At 44.2% G+C, this 23,856-nt stretch overlaps 1 protein-coding gene across 1 annotated transcript in view; it reads right to left on the reverse strand.

Moving 5' to 3' along the window:
• Positions 1–22,089, reverse strand: part of ZNRF3 (zinc and ring finger 3) — an 81,226-nt gene extending 59,137 nt beyond the window's left edge. The window contains exon 1 of the mRNA XM_080628708.1: positions 21,711–22,089. Within this exon, the coding sequence (XP_080484834.1) occupies positions 21,711–21,938 (228 nt within the window). The 5' untranslated portion in view covers positions 21,939–22,089. The remainder of the gene's footprint in view (positions 1–21,710) is intronic.
• Positions 22,090–23,856: the final 1,767 nt, after the last annotated feature.

Genomic DNA, 23,856 nt, shown 5'->3' on the forward strand with positions numbered 1-23,856 from the left:
TGAAAGTTAGAAGATTGTTTAAATGTTTAATTGTAGAAAAATAAAGCCCTGCCTTTGACAATTTCATTCTAGAGATGTCTTCAATCTAAGCAGCAGCTTAAAATCTCATATTACAATTTCAGAAACTTGATTTGGGCAAATAGGCTGGGAAAGGGAGCAGGCAAACACTTCATATTATAGAATTTGCAATAAAAATAAAGTAGATGACATAATTTCAGCACAGGATTCCATGATACGGGCTACAGAATTATACATATGCTAACCTAACAGACTAGCACATTGACACAACTATTTGTGCTCGACCCCGCCTTTGTGCAATACTAGAGCAAAAAAGTAAGTTCTGCTGTAGCTTTGAGACATGCATGCCCCAGCAGCCAGCTTTTTGATCTGCTTCACTTGAACTTAGTTCTCGCTGCCAAATCCCTTATTTTGACTTTAGGAAAGTCACAGAAATTATTTCCAAAACACTACCAAATAGCTTTAATCACAAAAGTAAGGTTCCTTGATATGAGAAATACTAACCCTAGATGCTCTGCCTGCAACCCATGTGGAAGTAACTTTATCATGAAATATCAAAACATAACAGAATTAGTCCCACCTGTAAAGTCATATGAAGGATAACCACAACTCAGGCACCAGTGATTATTCTAACAAGCCCTGCGGGACTAGGCTGAGAATGTCAACATTCTACACCACCTTGGCATTTCCCTTCAACCTCCTTTTAGACCTGGCTCATGCCAAAGAATTATACTAAAAATGCCACTTAAGGAGCATCACATACAAGAAATTCTCTTCTTAATTCTCCTTCACTGCATATCTCTGCCTAGATAGGCAACTAGCCTTTATCAGATACTGCCAACTGCATAGGATTAAAGCATCACATTTCAAAAAAAACCAAAGCTTCCTTCTCTACCCTGAAAAAAACAACAGGAAGAGAAATTCAACTATGTAAAGATTGACTCTGGATTATTTATAGAATCATAGAATAGTTAGGGTTGGAAAGGACCTTAAGATCATCCAGTTCCAACCCCCCTGCCATGGGCAGGGACACCCCACACTAAACCATGCCACCCAAGGCTCTGTCCAACCTGGCCTTGAACACCGCCAGGGATGGAGCGTTCACAACTTCCCTGGGCAACCCATTCCAGTGCCTCACCACCCTCTCAGTAAAGAATTTCTTCCTTAGATCCAACCTAAACTTCCCCTGTTTAAGTTTTAACCCATTACCCCTTGTCCTATCACTACAGTCCCTGATGAATAGTCCCTCCCCAGCATCCTTGTAGGCCCCCTTCAGATACTGGAGGGCTGCTATGAGGTCTCCACGCAGCCTTCTCTTCTCCAGGCTGAACAGCCCCAACTTTCTTAGCCTATCTCCATACGGGAGGTGCTCCAGTCCCCTGATCATCCTCGTGGTCCTCCTGTGGACTTGTTCCAACAGTTCCATGTCCTTTTTATGTTGAGGACACCAGAACTGTACACAATACTCCAAGGGAGGTCTCACGAGAGCAGAGTAGAGGGGCAGGATCACCTCCTTTGACCTGCTGGTCACGCTCCTTCTGATGCAGCCCAGGATACAGTTGGCTTTCTGGGCTGCGAGCGCACGCTGCAGCCGGCTCATGTTCATTTTCTCATCGACCAACACCCCCAAGTCCTTCTCCACAGGGCTGCTCTGAATCTCTTCTCTGCCCAACCTGTAGCTGTGCCTGGGACTGCTCTGACCCAGGTGTAGGACCTTGCACTTGGCATGGTTAAACTTCATCAGGTTGGCATCAGCCCACCTCACAAGCATGTCGAGGTCCCTCTGGATGGCATCCCTTCCCTCCAGCGTATCAACCAAACCACACAGCTTGGTGTCATGGGCAAACTTGCTGAGGGCACACTCAATCCCACTGTCCATGTCACCGACAAAGATGTTGAACAAGACCGGTCCCAACACCGATCCCTGAGGGACACCACTCGTTACCGGTCTCCAGCCGGACATCGAGCCATTGACCACAACTCTTTGCATGTCCAGCCAGTTCTTTATCCACCGAGTGGTCCATCCATCAAATTGATGTCTCTCCAATTTAGAGACAAGGATGTCATGTGGGACAGTGTCAAACGCTTTGCACAAATCCAGGTAGATGAAGTCAACTGCTCTGCCCCTGTCCATCAGTTCTGTAGCCCCATCATAGAAGGCCACCAAATTGGTCGGGCAGGATTTCCCCTTAGTGAAGCCATGCTGGCTGTCACCAACCACCTCCTTGTTTTTCATGTGCCTTAGCATTTCTTCCAGGAGAATCTGCTCCAAGATTTTGCCAGGCACAGAGGTGAGACTGACTGGTCTGTAATTCCCCGGGTCATCCATTTTCCCCTTCTTGAAATTGGGGGTGATATTTCCCTTTTTCCAGTCGTCGGGAACTTCACCTGACTGCCATGATTTTTCAAATATGATGGCCAGTGGCTTAGCAACTTCATTCACCAGCTCCTTCAGGACCCGTTGATGGGTTTCATCAGGTCCCATGGACTCGTGCACATTCAGGTTCTTAAGATGGTCTCGAACCAGATCCTCTCCTACAGTGGGCCCAAGGTCTTCATTCTCACAGTCCCTGCGTCCGCCTTCCAAGACTTGGGTGATGTGGTCAGAGCCTTTGCCAGTGAAAACTGAGGCAAAGAAGTCATTAAGAACCTCAGCCTTCTCCAAATCCAAGGTAGCCAGTTCTCCCAATAGCTTCCAGAGAGGTCCTACGTTGTCCCTATTCTGTCTTTTATTTGCAATGTATCTATAGAATCCCTTGCTGTTATCTTTAACATCCCTAGCCAAGTTTAATTCTAACTGGGCATTAGCTTTCCTAACCTGGTCCCTAGCTTCCCAGACAACATTCCTGTATTCTTCCCAGGCCACCTGTCCTTGCTTCCACCTTTTATAAGCCCCTTTTTTCCTTCAAAAATTAGATTATTTAGAGGTTATCATGATTTTTTCCTGTCTTCTACTCCACTCCTGTCTTCAACTCAAGGGAAACACCTGCAAATACTGTTCTACAGAGCCACAAAATTAAATGAAGATTATATGGTATCTCACTCCTTGATACTCTTCCTTGTTCTAGAACTATTGCCTGCTCTAAGACATCTTTGTACCAAGAACTTAAGTAATTTGTAGCTTAGTTTCTTTCAAGTAAACAGAACCTCCTATATAAAAATATCCACATGTATATGGAAGGTTGTCCATGCTGAAGAAGCAAGACATCTATGCTGCCTGCTTAGTCTCTCACACAGGTGAAACATGTAAAAACTGTCATCTTGCATCAGAAATTAATCTTATCTCAGATCTTCCACAAAAATTTGATGCACTATTTCAGTACGATTGCTCCAAGGGAAGAAAAACAGCAGATATGCAGTACTTACTCACCCACTGGAAAGTTGGGCACTGGACCATTCCTTCAGAACATTCCCCTACATACCACAGCACCTACTTAATTTGTAATCATTATTACATGGCAGATACTGAAACCATGGAGATCTCTTTAAACTCGGGCAAAGACCTTCACCATGGGCCTGCTCAAGAGAGACCTCCAACTTGGACTCTCCTTTGTATAGTCCATTTTAGAAGTGAATTGCTTTAAAACTCCAGTCTTCTGCAGCATTCCACAACAGCACAGATGGCAAGACAAATCATTTGGAATGGGTTTGTTTTGATTTATTAATACAAGCTTTATTTTCACACCATGCCACAATCACAAAAAGCCTAAGGTTAGAGTACTCCCACAATCTAAACAAATAACACACTAGGAAGTTGTTTTCTTCACTTGTATGGCAGGATTTAGTTCTGCATACTGCTGTCATACCAAGCTTGCTGTTTTTCACTTAGATGCACTCTAGCAACCCCTTAAAAAAGGGAAAAACTAAGATAGGTTTGAGAACATAACAGTGTTTGCTGCCCTGTGGAGAAGCTGCTTCATGAACAGTGCATGCAAAGTTAGATAGTTTTTCAAGAGAAGCAACAGTCTCATCTCTTATCTGAGCATGTTCAGAGGACCAAACTGCACAGAACAAACCGAAGCACAGTTCTAGTGCAGCAGACCACACCACTCTCACTTCTTCACCATAGAGAAATCATTGTTACAAGGTTCCCATCTCCCTTTTCTCGGTATCCTTTACAATTTTCAGTTTTATCAGTTTTCCTTTCTTTCCAAACTTCTCAACCCTTGTCCACTTTGTGTTGCATACCTACTCCCTGCTTCATTCCACACTCTGCCACGTTCTTTTGAATCTCACCTATTTCAAGACCACCCTGCTAACTTTCACTACAGGCCCATCCACTACCAGAAGCACAGACTGCAAGCTTTTATGTGCATCTTTCCTACTCCATGTCTATCGCTTCTCCTAAAGTCTACCATCATCTCTTGATGGCACCTGCAGCTCTAGGACTCCACAGAAGAGAGCATCATTTGCCTCCTCAGCCTTTAGCATCTCTTCAGAAACTTTTGTTTCAGTCCAACAATCATGGCACTGCACTCCCTGACAAATACTTCAAAGCATACCAGCTTTGAACACCAGCAAATAACAGCAAAGCTTGCCTCAACCTTTTCTCTAGTTTTTCTCTGTTCTCCAGTCCTCTCCAAACAAGCACGTCACCACTGTAATCTCTTGCTAGTCTCCCCACATGTGCAAAATCTCCAAGATTACCTCCCCAGGTTAAAGCTAGAGGAGCTTTAGAAAAGCTCAATGAATCTTTCTTCATGTGCTACCCAGCCATCAAATTCTGGAGTCCTTCCGTTTGTTCTTCATCATCCTTCAGTTTCCTAGTATTTCATATTTTTCCCCAGTTCCCTTCAAGCTGCTAATCATGCGTGAATGGCTCACAGAACACAGTCCAAAGACCCATTAAGTAACATTACTACCTTAAGGCCCATCCCTGCTAGGATATTTACCTCACGCGTGTAACAGGAACTGTGGCTGAATGAAGGTATCTCGGGGTACAATTCTTGTACTTACCCCACATCTTTAGCTAAGGTAACACTCTTCCATGAATAAGTTTATTCACCCACTACCTGCCTCAGCAATAGATACATGATCCTAGTCTTAACATCAGAGATGCAGTTCCCTACCAGATAACGAGAGGCAGGAACAGGCCAACACCAGAAGACATACTATAAATATTTTTTAAAAACATGTATTATTTAAAAGCTATCCTGTCCAGCATTTCAGATCGGCAGTATATGCTCACCTCCGGCAAAGCAGAGCATATGTTTTGTTCTAACCCATTTTGTTCATGCTTCCAACAACTCACCTCGTTCACTGTTAACAGTCAACCCTCAGCATCTGCAAAGACATTTCACTGACAGGTTTCCAAATGGAGAGCAAAACAAAACAAAGACATAGGTACCCATGAGTCCCAGCCAAGCAGCACATTCTTAATTGCTTTCAAAATGACTGTATGCTTACAAACGTACTCTGTATTCTGAAGCAGTTGAAGGAGAAGCAGTGAAGACGCCTGCAACTGTTTGAAAAATAACTATATTTTAAATGTTAGTTTATTTCTAAAGAGCTTAAAAAAAAAATTATATTCTTCTAGCAGCAATCTCAGTTTGAAAAGGTAAATAAACCAACTCCTCCTGGAGGCACGGGTAGCAGTGTTAATTCCGTATAATGCAAACAATAAAAATCTGTGAATTCACTTGCAGATTCTCTTTCAGACTTAAGAAATGCTATTCTGCACTGAGAAACAGAGCACTATAGTTAGGCATGGATATGCCACATTATCGTACTGATACAAAGACCAAATTCCTCTATCGTTCAGTTCATGAACCATTCCTTAAAGCAGGGTAGCCGTAACTACCATGGGGCTGAAGGCAGAAAAAGTGCCAAAGGGTATCCTCCAGCCGCTCCATTTTCACTTGTTATACACCAGCAACTGCTTTAGGGCCGCGCTCTTCTAAGGCTTGTTTAACTTCTATTTCCTTAAGCATCTTTTGTTGGGTGGTTTTGTTGGGGGTTTTTTAATTCCTGGCAAGAATGCTATAAAAAGAGTGAAGTGCCCTGCCCCATGACCTGCCCTTAACAGATATTCAGGATTCCTACTACTTTTCTCAGCCTTTCCTAACTGAACTAGTCCTAATGTAGGTCAGGATTCTGCTGCCTTAAGAATCTGTTTGGCATTAATCTCCAGAACAGACTGCATCAGCTCATAAATTCTGTTTTGAGTTTTGTATTGCAGTGCCCATTTTATCTGCAATGCACTTATAAAGACAAGATTTCAAGATTCAGCATTACTTGGACAGCACAACTGCTAAAAAATATAATTCAGCTTCCCAAAAAGTGCAGCAAAGATCTTTACCTAGGAGGTTATTTACTACCAATATCCTTATCAGCAACAGTATGTTGCATCACTTAAGAGAGCAAATACTTTCCTAACCTCACCAACTGCAATTTCAACTCAAAAATGCCAACTGCAAGTTAAGGACTGAAAATAACTTGTGTTTGATCTGCAAAACTTCCCTCTGCAATAGGACTGAATTAGATGTATGCTACTGTCTGCTACTTCCTCTGAACACAAAAGCAGAATGAGAGATGTGTTTGCACAGGCTACTTTAGAAGTGCTTGAGAATAGTAGGATCTACACCATCAGTTCTGACCCACAACATCCCAAAATATTCTAGTTTTGGGTCCTCACAGGGTGACAATGACATCAGTGCTGGCATAAGCACTTATAAAATCCTAGCCAGACTCTGGGATTGGTATCTCTGTTGTCCCCCTCACAGGGATGGCACAGAGCATGCTCAAGAGAAGGCATAAACCTGCAGCTTGTGGATTATTTAAAAATTATAAATAAAAAATAATTAATAAAAGGAAGCCTATTGTAGATAAGCTTAAGACTGACACACTGGAGCCCAGACCCTCATTGAGAAAAATGTTACGAAATCTGTAAATTAGAAGAAAAGCAGAATAAAGTTTTAAGTCTCTAATCTGCAATAACAAGTTAGAAAATCCGGAGGCAGCAAGTGCTGACAGCCTTTGGACCTGTGCACAACAATGACACAGCAGGTAAAAAGGTGGAAGGAGATGTTACGTGAAAGTAAAATCACACTAAATATTAAAAGAATAGTCTAAGCAGAGCTGACCAAGCACCCTGGCTCAGAAGACATACAATTCTATCATGGGAGTCGAAAGCCCCATACAACCATACCTTAAAATAGTTTAAAGATTCTTCAGTTTAAATCCCAGAAGAAAACAAATAAACAAACAAAATCCATCCTTTACAGATGTAAACATTCTGCTTTCCAAACTGCCTTTTCCCTAATCATAGGAGATGCTCCATAGCCTTCATCAAATGGAAGTAACCCCTTCCAAAGTAGAACTGTCCGAAGTCCATTCTTCCATTAAACATAAGGCAAAACAACATTCGTCAGGCACAGTGCACACTTTTTAGTTCCCTTCAGGATACAACCATGCGAGTAACCTGAGAGCAAGACTATAAAGCAGCAGGTTCAACCACAATGGCTCCAGCTACCACTTGCACATGTATTTATCAATGACTTCAGGCCACTTAATGTCACTGAAAAACATATTCACTAGAGAAATAGATTTGGAAACTGTAAGAACAACTAAAAGGCAAGAACACCAAGTTTTCATTTGTTCCAATAGCTAAACACGGATGCTGATGGGACCAAGGTTTCTGCTACCAGCATAGAAATTATTCTTCCCCGACATGACTCTGGACTATGAAAACTGCACCTTGAGACAATATGGGCAGAATTATAACACTCCTCTTCAGAGCATCCTGTTAGCTCATGAGTTCGTTTAAGCCCATCCAACCCTCAAATAATTGATACTATTTCAAAACACTTTCAAAAAGACAGGAAAGGAACAAGGAAAAACAGACTTTCTACACACAAAACCCCATTCCTTCATTGGGATATCACCTGCCAGAAGCCCTCAAGAGTATTTGGGCCCTTTTAGTGACTTTCTCCTTGGGTCTGATGACTCCAGGCAAGATTGCTCAGCACAAGGAGGGACCAACATGCAACTGAACAGGGATGAGGAGCCAATAACAATGATGTTGCTCCCTCATTTGCAAAAGAGGTGCCAGCGCAATCAGTTACTGCCACAAACCCATGTTTTACACTCCCAAAGCCCTTTCCCAAGATGGGAGCTCAGGTGAACACTAGGAGGAAAATATAAAAAAGTGATGGCTTCAAGATGACACTTTACTTTGCAAGTGGGGAAAAGGAAGAGGGAGCACGTGACATGCTAACTGCCCAACTCATGGATGACAACTCAGTGCACAGTAACTCACGCTCTTTCATTCTCAGGTGGTTGTAATGCAACAGGTTATCCAGGCAGGAAAGCCTGCAAAGCAGAGCAGCTGTTAAGTGCAGGGGACATGCAACAGCAAAGAAATTATAGAAATTAAAATCCATGCTTTATAAAGGAAAAAAAAAACAAAAAACAAAAGCCAAAACAACCCACGCCAGTAAGTTTTTAGGTTGTTTCTTTGTTTTTAACTTGACTTGCAGTTTCATCTTACTATCGGCTACCAACTGTTACTAACTTCCACACTAAACCCAGCAAAATGACCCTCTCCACCTACTATGCTTCTAACTCAAGTTGCAGTACTGGGTCATTTGGAACAGGAAGGGGCATACCTCAAAACTTCTCAAGGACCTGATTTCAAAGGAAGCTCTACTCTCAGCCTTGAAGAGATATACCAGCTTTCAAATTACAACACACTTTCTGTTGACTAAGGTATTTGAAAGTTAAACTTTGGATTGTGATGACATTCCTGTTTGAGCCACAACCTTGGTACTACTTACTGCTCACTCCTAAGTGACAAGTTTAGAGCTGGTTCTTTAATCTTAGTAAGCAGCTTTGCTGAGATACTTTCTATCTAGGTTATGCAAAAATCTCAAAATGTTTCTAGAAATTACTTCATCTAAACTCAAAGTAAGATGTGACTTCTACATGAACGGTAAAGCTTGAAAAAAACCCAAACCCTTGGGGGAACCCCCCCAACCTGGAAGAGGTTGCGGAGCTGGTTAAAAATCTCATGTGTGTACCACGCACCGCTTGTGTTTTTGTCCTTTCAGCTTCTGTAACTTTTGGACTAGCAATAGTACCCAGGACAGAGGGAAATTTAGTAAAGCACTGCCTTAGATCATTAGGACCAGCTTTCTACTACAACTCTACCAAAACCAAACAAAAACTAAGCTGTGATTGTTGGATATTCCTTCCCATAGACAGAAGCATTGAGTATTTCCATACTTCATACATCTTCCCATATCACAGGATATTGCAGGGCATGTAGGGAGATGGAAAACTACCTTTGTTAACAACAACTTGGAGGAGGGAACTAGAGAAGAATGAAGTCACAAGCAACATCCACCTGTCCCTAGATGCAAGCACTGAAATGGAACTTCAGCAGACAACAACTTCCCATCAGCATTAGCCAAATGCATATGAATGAACTCCTGAAGACACACCCCTTAGTCGCTTCACTTTCTAAACAGGTCTTCTGTTAAAATTAACTGGGAAAAAATGGTGTTTAGATGCCACTGGCAGATTATTTTTTTTCTTCTGAGACAAGCATTATCAGAATCTTTCCCTGCCTTTTTACGTTGGTAAAGTTCTGTTTACTGGCATATTTAGAAACTCTTACTGCTACATTAGTAAGTTATGCTGCTGAATTTCCATAGGAAGAAAAGCCTTACTCCTTGAGCAAACTATTTACATCAAACACACAATCAAGCACTTTCCTCCTGTGGTTGCTTTCCAGCACTATTTAGCCATGTAGTCAGTGACATGATTTCAGTTGCTGAACTAGAAAAGGCTGTACCAACAAAGAAATGCATCTATAGCAGGAATGTCCAAACCTACAGACCTTTTCCACTTTAGGCCATGCATTAAAATAAATTATCATTACTGAAAGACAATTTTTTTACAAAGTGAAACCATTCCAATTAACACACAAAAAATCTGCTACATTGATAACAGAGCCCCAAACAAGCCTACGAGAAAATAATTCCAACCAGAAGATCATCAGTAACATGAAGTATACAGAACTTTGCAACAAAAACTAAGCACAGCAGAGCAGGACACAGAAATCTGCCTGAACTATCAGCATCCACGTGGAAAAGTTCTGGGAAAAAAACCCACAGCTTTGATCTCCCAGTTGGCCATGAGAACGTCTGTCTGAAACGGAACATCAACAATAAGGTAGCTAGCAAGCTGCTGAGGCAAAGCAAGCTGAGAGGAGGTTAATAACTTGGCTGACTGCAGACCCAGGTATCTTCTTCCCCTCATCAGGTATCTGTTTTTAAGATTCCTGCCCAAATTTGGTCAGCTTTGTGCAGGTCAAACCACCCAATGGGAACAATTCATTTTAATAAAATGGCAAATTCCAACTGAAACGTCTTTCTGTCATTTCTGATCAACTCCCACTGAGAGCCTGACCTCAAGTTTTCAGTTCCTCTTTACACCACAAATTGTGACTACAACCTGCTCTTTCTCTATGGTACCAAGGAGATATATCTATGTCCTCCTGAGGGGGGCCCGCATCAGCTCCAAGCGGAGCAGACCTCAGGTTGGACCCACTGCAGGCACACTGAGCTCCCACAGGCAGGGGCAAGGTACCACATGGGCATGCTGTTCAACCCTATTCCACTGCATCCGTCTCTTCTACAGTGCAAGTGCCTGCAGCAAGGCTCAAACAAGGAGCTAAGACGCAGTAACTGGACTACCCCCAGCTGCAGAAACTGGAAAGAAAATCAAGTGGTGCCTCCCACAATCAGTATTCACTTGGAGTATTGTGTGCAGTTCTGGTGTCCTCAACATAAAAAGGACATGGAACTGTTGGAACAAGTCCAGAGGAGACCATGAGGATGATCAGGGGACTGGAGCACCTCCCGTATGAAGATAGGCTAAGAAAGTTGGGGCTGTTCAGCCTGGAGAAGAGAAGGCTGCGTGGAGACCTCATAGCAGCCCTCCAGTATCTGAAGGGGGCCTACAAGGATGCTGGGGAGGGACTCTTCATTAGGGACTGTAGTGATAGGACAAGGGGTAACGGGTTAAAACTTAAACAGGGGAAGTTTAGATTGGATATAAGAAGAAATTCTTTACTGAGAGGGTGGTGAGGCACTGGAATGGGTTGCCCAGGGAAGTTGTGAATGCTCCATCCCTGGCGGTGTTCAAGGCCAGGTTGGACAGAGCCTTGGGTGACATGGTTTAGTTTGAGGTGTCCCTGCCCATGGCAGGGGGGTTGGAACTGGGTGATCTTAAGGTCCTTTCCAACCCTAACTATTCTGTGATTCTATGATTCTATTTCAGTAACATACAACTGCACTGATGACTGCAAATCCAAAATGGACCCAAGAGTAAACAGAGGGAAAGAAATTTTGTTGTGCGAGGAGGAACTGCTGCTCCGGTTAAAAAGAATACATACTGGAGTGATCTGAAGCTGCCCATAAATATTCAAGAACATCAAAGCCAGTCCTGTTAAATTAAAAATGCTGTCACACAGATAGGAACTAGCCTCTAGCGCTGCCAGCTTCAACATGTGAGCCTCTGATCCGAGAGGCAGAGCCTCAGCTCTTCAAGAAATTTTATTTGCCATAAGAAGAAAAAAAACCAACGCAAAGCAGCAGTTGGGTTTAATGAGGATATTAAATACCTTAGGAGTGAGCTAATTACAGCTTAACTCTTTCAGGACACTTCAGCCCTTTTACTGACAGAGACAGTTTCTTCCCATACTCTTTCCACAGCTGGGAGGTCTCCAGGCTCCAGGAATGATCCTGTCCAAGCCCCTGAAACAAATGCTTACACATCTTCAGGAATAGAAAATATTTTGTTGGTTTCATCTTAGTGTAACTTTAATCATACTGCATGCATCACACACATACAAGTATACACACATTTTGGCTGACTATTCCACATCACAGATCTACATTTAATACTGATGCTGTCCTGAGAGATATCAAATCTTCTTCATCTTCCCACAGTTGCCTGAAGATAACAACAGGTGTAGACAAAGGAGACCAGATCACTTGTCTGATTTCTGTTATTTGAAGATATTTGCCATCACCTCCTGATGCCAATTTAATGCAAACAAAATACACATGGCTGAGAAATTGATCCCAATCTGCAACCCTGTTATTTCACTACAGGAAAATCTCCATAAATTCCCTGTATCAAAGCCTACAAAGTTTATCACTTAACAGTTACAGAAGTGGGTGGGGAGGAGGAACTTTGGCAGCACAGCTTCCTCAAGTAAAACAGTAAAAACCCAAGTAGGATCACACCTTGGGAGTTCTTTTGCATTCCCTGGTCCACAATGTCTTTTCCTCAAACAGAGTTTCGGGATGCAAAAGATAACATATTTTAAACAGGCAAAACCCTGCCAGCTAACAGATTGGGGATACCTTGCCTTTAAGCAAAAAGAGGTCTCCAGCCTTTGGCTCCTATTAAATACACAACTCGGTAGCATTTTCTGGCTCTGTTTCACAGGTTCATGTCTTGCTCCCAGCCTTGCTACACATCATTCAGGACATCTGCTAGCTTGGCATCCAGGCCATAAAGTGTTCATCTCCCCTTTATCCTCACAGTATGCAAGACAGTATCAGCTCTAGAGGGCTTCTAAATAAATACAAAACAGGTTTGAGAAAGTTTGCTGGACCCTTGTAAAACATACTGGAGCGGGAACCAATACCTTTTCCTGTTATAGCATACATACATACCCTTTAGAGCCTGCATCAGAAGGAATGCCAGTGTGCCTAAGAGCAGCAACTGCTACACTGCACAGCTTAACATCTGTCCTTATCTCCAAAGCCAGCAAGGCCAAGTAAAACTTCAATGCAACGATAACAGCCAGCATTAGTGTGCTGTCTAGCATGCTATATATATGTGTATATATACAATATCGGTGTTTTATCTACAAGATACGGGTATTACTGCTGTTGTTATGAGGGTAAAACCTATTAAGGCTTAATTGCAAGTGCCACCATTTAGCCGCACTGAAACAATAAATAGTCTAAGGGCAGAATCTGCAGATGGAGGAAATAATAATAATAAACTTAAAAAAAAAAAAAAAAAACCGAACAAGAAAACCCACACACACACCCCCCAAAAAAACCCACACACATAAAACCCCAAAAATAAACAACACAGCCTCTTTTTAAAAGGCTCCTCCTCATGAACTCCAGAGTTTCAGAACTGACCCGCCATGTATAAAAATGAACAGAATACCTTCTACAATTCCAAGTCAGCCCTCCAAATCCACTTGCCTTAATCAAAGTGGATTGTTTAAGGCTGGAAACTTTCAGTTCCAAAAGGTGAACTCAATGGAAAGCTTGGTTAGTTTCTTCTGCTGGTGAGGGGCCCAGATTGGATAAAGAGAGGAAAAAAAGGAGGATTTTTCCCACCTACACTTACTACACTTTTTATTGTTGGTTTTGTTGGTTTATTTCTTAAAGTAGGCAAACATCAAAAGCATCAAAGTAGGAAAACAGATCTTGGCACAAACTAGGCTCTTTCCCGAATTAAAAGCAATTTTTCAAACACTAAAATCAGAAGCATTTGAAAGTTGCTTACCAAGCACATGCAATAAATTCACAGTAGGAGGCATGTACTTGCAACATGCACGCCTGTACAGCTAGTTGAGCACTTGTACTCAAACGAGGACTGCAACTCCAAAATATACCGCTTTGTTCTTTGTCAGGCTAGTCACCTCCTCACTGACTCTTCAGTTTGCTTTACTGCTGAAAATGATGAAAATAATAAAACAGCTTAAGAAAAACAACAGAAAACCTAAGCTGGCCAGCAGCTTTACAAAACAACTGAAATCCTTACATTAATGCACACAGTAACATGGGTCTGGGAAGCCTAGAGAGCCTGCATGTACTAAGCTACATATTTAAGGGTATACTTGTGTCTGGAACATAACAGGCACCTGATCAATCTTTGTAAACTGGTTTTTCATCTTAAAGCCAAGTGTGACAACAAAAGTCTTTTAAAGCAGCAGGAAAAGGAAATTTAAAAATCTGAACGAAAGCAATTTGTCACTGTGAAGAGGACACCCTGAGCCACCAGAACCCTGCTCTCCTCAGCACTTCTACTCAGTGCTAACACCAGCACAGCTCCACCAATGGGGTACGTGCCGTGCAAGATCACACTCTCCTGATCACCTCTGGCTCAAGTGTCAAGCGGTGACAAAAACGCAGAAAAAACGTCTTTTTTTTTTACATAAATCTTCTCTTGCTGTTGTAACAATTTCAAAACACTGCTTTGTTTAAAAACAATCTCCTTTAATGTGAAGGGCTCTCCCTTCAAGCCAGGAAACATGAGAAATAAGGCCAACCATTCAACTTGCATTCATTCAGTTTTCATATATAGGCACCACAATCCCCGGTCTGACCACATTTGAATACTGAAGTGCAGATGCCCAGAATAAGAGATAGTATGTACAAATTAATATTTAACACTTCCTAAACTGAGCACTTCTACTATACTGAGTGTATTAATGCAAACACATGTACCACTTACACAACTGGGTAGAACACAGAGCAGATCACTGCCTCCAGATCTTACCTTTCCTTAACCAGTAAGATACTGGCCCCTTGAATGCACTCACTTTGAAAAACTATGTTTGTGAAAGTTATTCTGGTACAGAAGGGCCTCACTTTGAAATTCCAAAACAAGGACTAGAAGACTGTAATAAAAAAATAAAATAAAATAAAAAAGGAGCATTTTTAAATACATGCTCCATCACAAGATGGTATAAACTGGAATAAAATTACTATGTATGCTAATCAATGGTTTTATACAACTACTCAAGACTTTCCTATAAGATCTGCCTGCAGCAAAGCTGCCTGCGTTTCTTTCTCACTAAGTTATGGCACACCAAATCATGGCCTCCACACCTGGAGTCATTTCAGAAGGCCTTACAGGCAAAGCAATTACAGGGAAGTTACCTTGTCCCATAATCGCAGCCACCACTGGAGCGCTCAGGGAGAGCCAAGTGCCAGTTCTATCTATGGGTCATGGCTGGCCACAAGTGCTGCTAACACTATGAAGCAGGCTGTAATTGGATAAACCCATTATAGTCGTATAGATCCAGTCTCAACATAAACATATCTAAATGAAAAAGTTCTCCAAATGGCTCCATGTTCAACAATTTTTGAGGGCCACTCCTCTCTGGGATTTTTCCCTAGTTCCACCTCCCGGAGAAGCAATAGGACTACATGGAAAAGGAAGTAGTCAGTATCCTGCCAGCAATGGCAAGGTTTTCAAGAGTACAGATCTTAAACATCTGTGTGAAGATTCGATTAAACTTATGGACTACGCAGAAAAGTTACCTGAACTCCCACAAACTATCTTTTCCTCACTTGATTCCCTGCCTTTACTTAGAAATGAACAGAAAGTGCACTGACTCTCCTGAGTACAAGACCCAGTGCTGTCAGCTTTCTGCTTCTATTTACTTTCTTAACCTACTTTATTCTTATTCCTCTAAATAGGTCACATTAGCATTTTTTAATCTTTCCATTGTACCTTCTCCTCCACAATTTGACATCTATTACCTCATTTTTTATATTGTGCCTCCAACCTTCTCCTTGTAGGACTGTTTCAGTCTTGTGTGCTTGACAAGCATTCTGGTATTGCTGCAACAGCAGACATTGGAGCTTCCTCCAAAACCAGTAACTCACCACTGAATTTGGTACCTTATCTTTCGAACAGCCCTCTCCCTTGCAATGATGCCAAGAAACATTTATTATTGCCTTAGAGTCATTTAGAAACAGTTTGCACAGATGCCCTTAACTTTCCATTAATACATTATAATGTATTGTAACAGTCTAAAGCTTTAACTGCATAAATACAATTTATTACCCCATAAAATTCCATGACAATTTCGGGTTTACAGTAACTAGTTTCGTAAGGTGCTCATGTTCCCCAGAAGATAGGAAAGTCAACATGAAACTATCCATCCAAGGGAGAGAGATGCTCTTGGAGAAGGCTTATGCAGCCAGGTGTCCCTGCTTCACCACAATCTAACACGCACCTCCCTTAAATTCTCTTATAGTGCTGTAGTGCACCTTAACAGGATGGCACGAGTGCAGGATTCTCAAAGCAGCCACAAGTAGACATCGCACAACGGTAGCTACCACTGGAGTTACCAAGTCCTTTCACCACTGTCCTAAGAGACACCTTGGATATTGCAGTATCGGATATTGCAATATTGGAGAATTAATATAAAGTAACAGAGGGATGGCTGGAAACTGAGAAACAGCTGGATTAACCTGAGATCAAACCCAGGACAATACCTCTGCTGCAAACAAGCTGTCTGTGCATTATGTACTCTGCAAAGGTTGCCCAGGTACAGTAACTGTGCAAGTCTTTGGCTCAACAGTCTCTTAAGTGTGGATTATGCCTCCTTTATCATCTTGGCCTTCTCCAGCACACCTGCAGTCACCTGCTGCCCTGCCATGAAAAATACCTGCATTCCAAAGCACAACAAATCCAACAGGCCCAACGGCACAGGGGACCCCAGCCCCTGCCCAGACACCACCAGGGGTGCCCCCAGCACAAGCAATCTTCAGCCTTCTGTCAAGAAGTACTGTGGAATAAGCAGTGGTGCAGTTGACACCAGGCAGGGGACACTGCAGGAACTACACAAGAGGAGCCTGCTGCCCACAGGACAAAACCTGTGGTTTTCATCTTTTTTCCACCTCTCAACTCTCTCCTGTACAGAGGGGTCACGAGCTCTGCCAAATCCCAAACTAATCAAAACCTCCAGTTCAGGTTCAAAACTTGCACATACACTTTAAAGAACTGAGACACTGGAAAACGCACAAACAGAACTTGTAAAACATTTTGCTCTTCCTTGCATACATCAAGGCTACAGTTTTAGAAGAGCCTTGTTCCCACCATCTGGATAGTCAAGTCAATACAATGATAGGCAAAAAAAAAATAAAATAAAAAATATATATATATATATATAAAAAAAAGAAACCCTAAAGCTTAGATTAAGGTTTCTGATCCACAAAGCAGCAAAACAGAGAGAACAGAAATTACCCACTGCTCTGACTACAGAACAGTAGATGATGCTGTTATAGCCAGAAGGAAGCTCTCGATGACATAAGAAATAAATAATAACTTTAAAATAAATGTATTAAACCAGGAAATAAGCACTGTGAAAACTCAGATTTGGTTGGTTGATTGGTTGGCTCTTTTTTCTCCCTAAGACAGCGGCAATTAAGTCTTTGCCATCCAGGATTCAGCCCTGTCGCCTATTTAACACAAACTCCTTAACTTCCAGCAGGCCTTCAGAATGATGATGGGAGACACGGGTCTGGCTGATACAAGTCCAGATGAGAGGGTCAAGCAGGACAGTGTTTAGATTCAACAGCTGAAGATGGACATTTCAGAGATGATTATTCTCACTTGCCTGACAACATCTGTCAGTTGTGAGCATCTGTTCATAACATCCAAGACTGAAGATCAGAGAGGACGGAACCTATAACCTAGCTGCACTTCTTACACCAGGCACAACAATTGTGTTCCAGGTCTCCCATCTTTGTACCAAAACAGAGAAACAGCAAATGCTGAAAAGCAGTTCTCCTCATCCTGTTATCAGCATCCACAGGACATTGGATCTTTGTTTTCCATCAGAATGGAAGTGTCATGTCCCAGTGGCAGGTCAGCTCCAAGAACAGGATGACAAAGTAAACCTAAACCCTAAGAACTGGTTCTAGGAACTCAGTTTTTCCAGAAGAATGCATTACCCCTGCTGTCCTCAGGATCACCACCATAAGCCACAGCTTTACAGTTAAGGTATGGAAACTAACACAAACCCAGTCACAGGTGGCTTCATGTTCTAAGAGGATAACTAGCAAAGAAAACATTCAGCAAGACAGTGACTCAAAGCCACAAATAATTCCACTTCCTTAATTTGAATGGCCTTCAGGCACTCAACTCAAGCATGAAGAAACCTAACCTGCCTGTTTACAACACATCAGAAAAGAACCAACCACAAAAATACACATTTTTGGTTTCCATTCTGAAAGGACACAAACATTGCTTTGACTCAGCCTCCTCTGATCGTTGCCAGACATCTATATGTCTGGACAGTTATTTCAAGTCACTGCTTTCAACGCCGCTAAAACGCTGCCAACACTTCAGAACGGAACGCCTGACAGATGTTTAGTCTTTATCAGCTTTCACCTTTTGAGAAAACAGAGGAAAGGTTCAAAGCTATTCAAGTAAATAAGGGGTGGGAGGGAGACAGAAGGAATGAACACACATGCACATGGTCTTGCACTCCAGTTCTAAGCTTCCCCATCTTCTCCAAGAGAAAAGATGAGCATAACACTGCTAGAAGGAACTGCAGTGCCAGAAGCTGGGAAATGTCCCACTTCTGTTTTCTTTCTGGAGCTTAAAGCAACGAGTTACGCTTGCTCTCCCTAAGCTGTCACCTTTTGAGCACAAAAAATGCATGCAACCGGAGATTATTACATGATCTACACATCACTCCAGCTCAATGCTACAGAAAGGTCACTATTACCTTGCTGAGGCTTCCAAGCAGAAACAAACCAACCAAAACCCAAACTTTTATCACACAAGAAAACCCAGGCATAATATTCCTAAATCTTTCCTCCATGCTGCTTCTCTTTAAAACTGTATGTATCGGTAACACACCCATGCTGCTCTATTTAGGAGTGTATCTAAGGCAGGAGTAACAAAAAGAAAGTCTAAAAGAGAGGACTGGCAATGATGGACGTGTATCATTTGAAGTTTTGATGTTAGTTTTTAATGCAATTTTAATCAAACATCATATTTGATCCTCTATTTCAGCAACTCACCTGAGCAGTTCCACCACCACCACAACTTCATACAAATCACAGCACTTCACACTCCACACCTTAGCCATCAAGAAGAACAAGCAACTGGAAAGGAAATTTGCTAATTGCAAGTAGAATTAAAATATATAATCCCACTCTGAGCAAAAAAAGCCACTGCTAGTCATATCAGTGATGCTTACTGTCCTATCACTGCAAGTGTGTGGCCATGTAGCACCTGCTTTGACAGGGAACTAATCTGAGCTTTTGCCCTGACTGCTACAAGACATTTCAACCATAATGAGTTTGTCAGTCATAATTTGTTTTAAAACAAAATACAATTTTAGAAGTTTTAACAGTCTTGTTTCCACAATCACTCTCTAATCAAACATTTTCAATTTCCAATCTCAAACATGTTAAAGGCCAGGATATTGCTCCAAGGAACACGTAATGTTCCAGTGTGCCAGACACCACCGCAATGGTTAGACCTTCAAACATTTTAAGGACCAGCTGACACAGCAACCCAAGGATGAGTTCGCTGAATATAAACTGTGGCCACATGAAAGAAGACGTACGCACATTTCATCTCTGAAGAGTTGTAGACACTTGACCCTAATAAGACTTGTTCACAGTAACATGAGAAACAATAGCAACTACTATACCACTATATACCACCTATACCACTATTGGATAGGAATCTGACTGATAACCAGTTCAGGAGTGAATGTGAGACCGATCAAAAACGTGCTGAAAGCACACTGTTTCTTAAGGGGTTTGGGTTGTTGTTTGGTTTTTTTGTTTGGTTTTTGGTTTGGTTTTTTTTTTGTTCAGACTTTCAAGACTTTTGTTCAGACTTTCAATCCCCCAATGAGTAATTGATGCTATTAACATAAACAAAAGTAAGTCTTTGTGTAGTCCCAAAACCACAATTCCTTTGATCCATTCTTTAACATATGATTATTTAATGTGTCTGATTGTCTAGAATTTTCATATTTCATTTTAAAGAAAAACGCACCTTGGCAGAGCTGTGTGCACTGACTGAGTGGTTGTGGCCAAGCAGAGCTTACATTCCCGACTGACATACCACTAACTACTGCTGAACAGGTTCTTAGTTGCCTTAGCTTCATGTGGCTCCTCTGTATCTCACCCCGAGCTTTAAATGATGATCCAGAACAGCAACTTTAGACAGTTTCACAAATATACAGCCTGGCTGAAATAGGGAGGGGAGACAACACTGTGAAAAACTCAGATGGGGGAAGTATGGCACTGACAAGAAATCTAAAATCTCAGCAGTGAAAACATGACTGACAGCATTCAGTCTAGCTGTTCTGGAACAGTATCTGCCGTATTCTCTCCTCTGAAAAGAGCTTAGCAGGCGTGGTGGCTTAGGGGAAAAAAAAAAAAAACCAAACCAGCAGCCTGTTCATGGTGTATGTTATCTATTGTATGCACAGATAAATGAGCAAAATGGCTTTTGAGTGATAACTGACTACAAGATTTGCCACATCATTTGGTTTCCACCATAGCCTTTCCCATTTAGAGGGCTGCCTATTCAAACATCAAGAAGAAGCAGACAGTCAATGTTGTGCTTAACAAGGATAATAAGGCCTACAGGAGCCCCTTGCTTACATTTGGTCCAGGTTTTGCAAATCTGAGCCTTAAAAAAACAGTAGTTTTTTTCTACACTTTCACTTACAACCTCAGGGAAAGCGTGGCCTCAGGAAGTGGCCCCTGTTCTAACACTAACACCTGGAAAGAAAAGAAACTTCAGTTTCTTGCTGTCCCCTCAGACACAGCAGGTCTTACACATACTGTCTGATGACACACCAGGAGGTTATACAATGTGTCAGGCCCTACCAGCACCACCATGTAAAAAACGTCAGAAATACAAATTAATTGGTCCATCCTTCTTTTCTCTGAAAGATAAATACAACCCCTTGCTCACAACTGCAAGAGAACTTTTGTAAGAAATCCTCCAGCCGAAACTCTCTTGAACTAACAAGCACTCAACAGCAGTATACTTTACTTGAAAGGAACAACAGAATAAAAGTTATTTGGGTAGTAATGTATTTGTACTTGTAGAACCTTCCCAGATGTTTTAACAGCCTATTTGCCACCAGATCACTTTTTATTTTAAACCTTTATATATATATATTTATGTATGTACATACATGGAGCCCAAGCAAACAAACTACACAACTGTTCATAAGAAATAAAGACTGCGATTGACCACTGCTTAACAGTTAAACTTATTAAGACACCATTTAAGTAATTTTTCTTTACTTAACCAAAAGTGGGGGGAAATAAAGTCAACAGTTACAAGCGCTTGTGAAGGCTCCAGATAAGTGCTGCCGGAGCTCCGAGCACAGCACGGGACTGCCGCGTTCCGATACGTACAACAATTCTTTCTCTGGTGGGAAAGCCAAGAGCAGGGCTACGAGAACCTCCGCGTTGTGCAAGAGCCCCCAGGACAGCTCCGGACACACATCGCACCCCGCACGACTGCGGCGGCTGCGCGGTAAGATCGAGGACCCGCGGCACCGGCGCTGCCCCACGCAGCAGACCCTGGCCCCGCCCCGCCGCGCACGCACCGCGCCCGGCGGAGGTGTGAGGGCGCGTGCGGAGCGCAGCCCGCCGTGCCCCGCGCAGCCCCACGGCTCAGATCCGCGCCCGGCTGTCAAACGCGGCGAGCGCAGGGCCCGCGGAACTCCGCTCCGGCCCCACAAGGTGAGGCCCGAGCGCCCCGTGGCCTTTGTGCGCGGCCGTACATCTGTCACCGCTGCCGCGGCGCCCCCAGGCCGCGCTGCGCACGTGGGGCGCGGGGCCCGGCGCGGGCTTTGTGCCGCCAGGTGAAGGGCCCGCGAAGCCATCTTGAGGCCGGCGGCGCCCCCGGCCGCACTGTTCACTCACCTGCACGATCTCACCCTCGGCGCTCAGCGTGGCCCCCGCGCGGGAGAAGCGGCCCTGCAGCCCCGTGGTGTAGGTGGTGTAGTCGCCGCTGGGGCTGGACTCGAAAAGCACCACTTCCACAAACGCCGTCTCCTTTCCCAGCGCCGCGCCCGGCGCAGCGGCCAACAACAACCCGAGCAGCAGCGGCGGCGGCACGGCCAAGCCCGCGCCGGCCCCGCAGCCCCTCATCGCGCGGCCGGGGGGAGCGGCGCCCCGCCGCCGCACATCGCTCCCGAGCGGCTCCAGCTCCGGGGCCGGGATCCCGGGCGGTTCAACGCCCCATGGCAGCAACAGCAGCAGCGCCGCCTCGCCGCGCCCCGCTCCTGGCCACCGCCTGCCCCGTACCCGCCGCCCCTCGCCGCGGCTCCTCTCCGCCCTGCCAAGCCGCTTCCCTTTCATCTGCTCCACGTGACGGACACCGCGGGGTTATCCCCGCCCCCCGCGCGCCGCTGACCCGCGCGGCCCTCCCTCGGCGCACACCCGGCGCGGCGCGCCGCCGAGCCCGGCCGAGCGGACCAGCCCGACCTGAGCAGCAGCCGCGGGGCCGGAGGCCCGAGAGCGGGCGGCGGAGCCTCGCGCGGCCCCGCGCTCCGGAAGGCCCCGCCGGGAGACCGCCTCCCATGCGGCCGGGCCTGCAGGGCCGGTACGGGTGCGCTCTGGACGCGAGTGTCGGCCCCGTTGGCCTGGGGTGCACCCCCGCGACCTGCGTTCGCCGGGGCCCTTCCCGTCGGCGGCGCGGCTGAAGCCGCGCAGCGATCGCGCCCGGCCCGCTGAGCCCCCGCCGCAGCCTGCCAGGCCTGGAGCTCGCCGGTGGTCCAGGAGCCGGTCGGTCGGGAGCTGAGACTGCACAGCCGAGCGCACCACAGCCACCGGCTCTCTGGAACTTCTCCGTTGAGGCTGTGCGCGGCCTCCTGTAACGCCACCGCCCGCGGGCGGCTCGCAGCACGCTCCCTCCTCGCTCGGGTGCGGGCGCTGGGCGGATCGGCTCCGACCCAGCGGTGCGCAGCTGCGGCTCGGGAAGCAGATCGCTTAACCGGGCTCTTCCCTTGTCCCTAATACAGCCTGCGAAACCGCATATGAATGATGTGGAAAGGTGCACAGGTAACGATCGTTATTCCAGCCTCACACTACAAGACCTGGATGGAGGCCAGTGATTCGGTTGTCTTTTAAAAGTGCGTATAACCGGGTTGTGGAACTCATTAACACAAGATGTTATGGAAGCTAAAAGTATGAATTGGTTACAAGGGGTTTGAGACCTCTTGCTGGTTATGAAGCACAGTGACTGGCAAACTCCAGCTCTGGGGTCAGTCTATATCCCACTGGCAGAAGGAATAATACCACAATCTATAAATTGCCAGCTCTGTTACTAGATATACCTTGCTACAATTGAAGAAAAGATTGCAGCATCCTTAGCCTGACACAGTGAGCAACACTAGCTTAACAAATCCTTGAAGATTTCTTCAGTGAAGAAGAAAGGGATCAAGCAGGGATCACAGGAACATACACCCTCGTCTTCTACCACAAAATGCCTCCACAAACCTCAGACTTCAGTACAATGGATCAAAGGCCACAAAACTACAGCATGCATAGAAAGGGAGCGGGAGAGGGCATCACTGGTGCTCTAGCCTGGTGACAGCAGAGAATGCACTATGCAAGCTTGTGCTCAACACTGAATTTTAGGTTATAGGTATGTTACAGTCAGATTTCAGAAAGGCATAGCACCTGGTGTACTAAATAGAAGCCTTTTCATCCCTTAGTACAAACTACCTCTATGTGATTTCCCTTCACCTTCAGCAAGTGTGCTTAGACAGCAATAGGGTTTCCTACACCATAATCAAGATAGGAACAGGTCAAACATGGAGAATTCTGGAAGGGCTTCTCCCTGCTGTGTCAGCTAAACCATTTCACAATCTGTGGCAAAAGTAGAGATGTATGCAGGGGTTGCAGTTACAATGTTGAGAGGGTCACTGTTAACCTGGACTGTGCATGTGTCATGAGGAGAAAGTCTCTTCTTGACATTCAACTAATTCTCTCTTATTTCTTCACTAACTTAAGTGGTTTAGGCAAATGATACCCAGACTTTTAAATCCCTTCCAGAAGCAGCAAC

The sequence above is a fragment of the Psittacula echo genome, assembly GCF_963264785.1.
Source record: "Psittacula echo genome assembly, chromosome: 13".
Lineage (NCBI taxonomy): Eukaryota > Metazoa > Chordata > Aves > Psittaciformes > Psittacidae > Psittacula > Psittacula echo.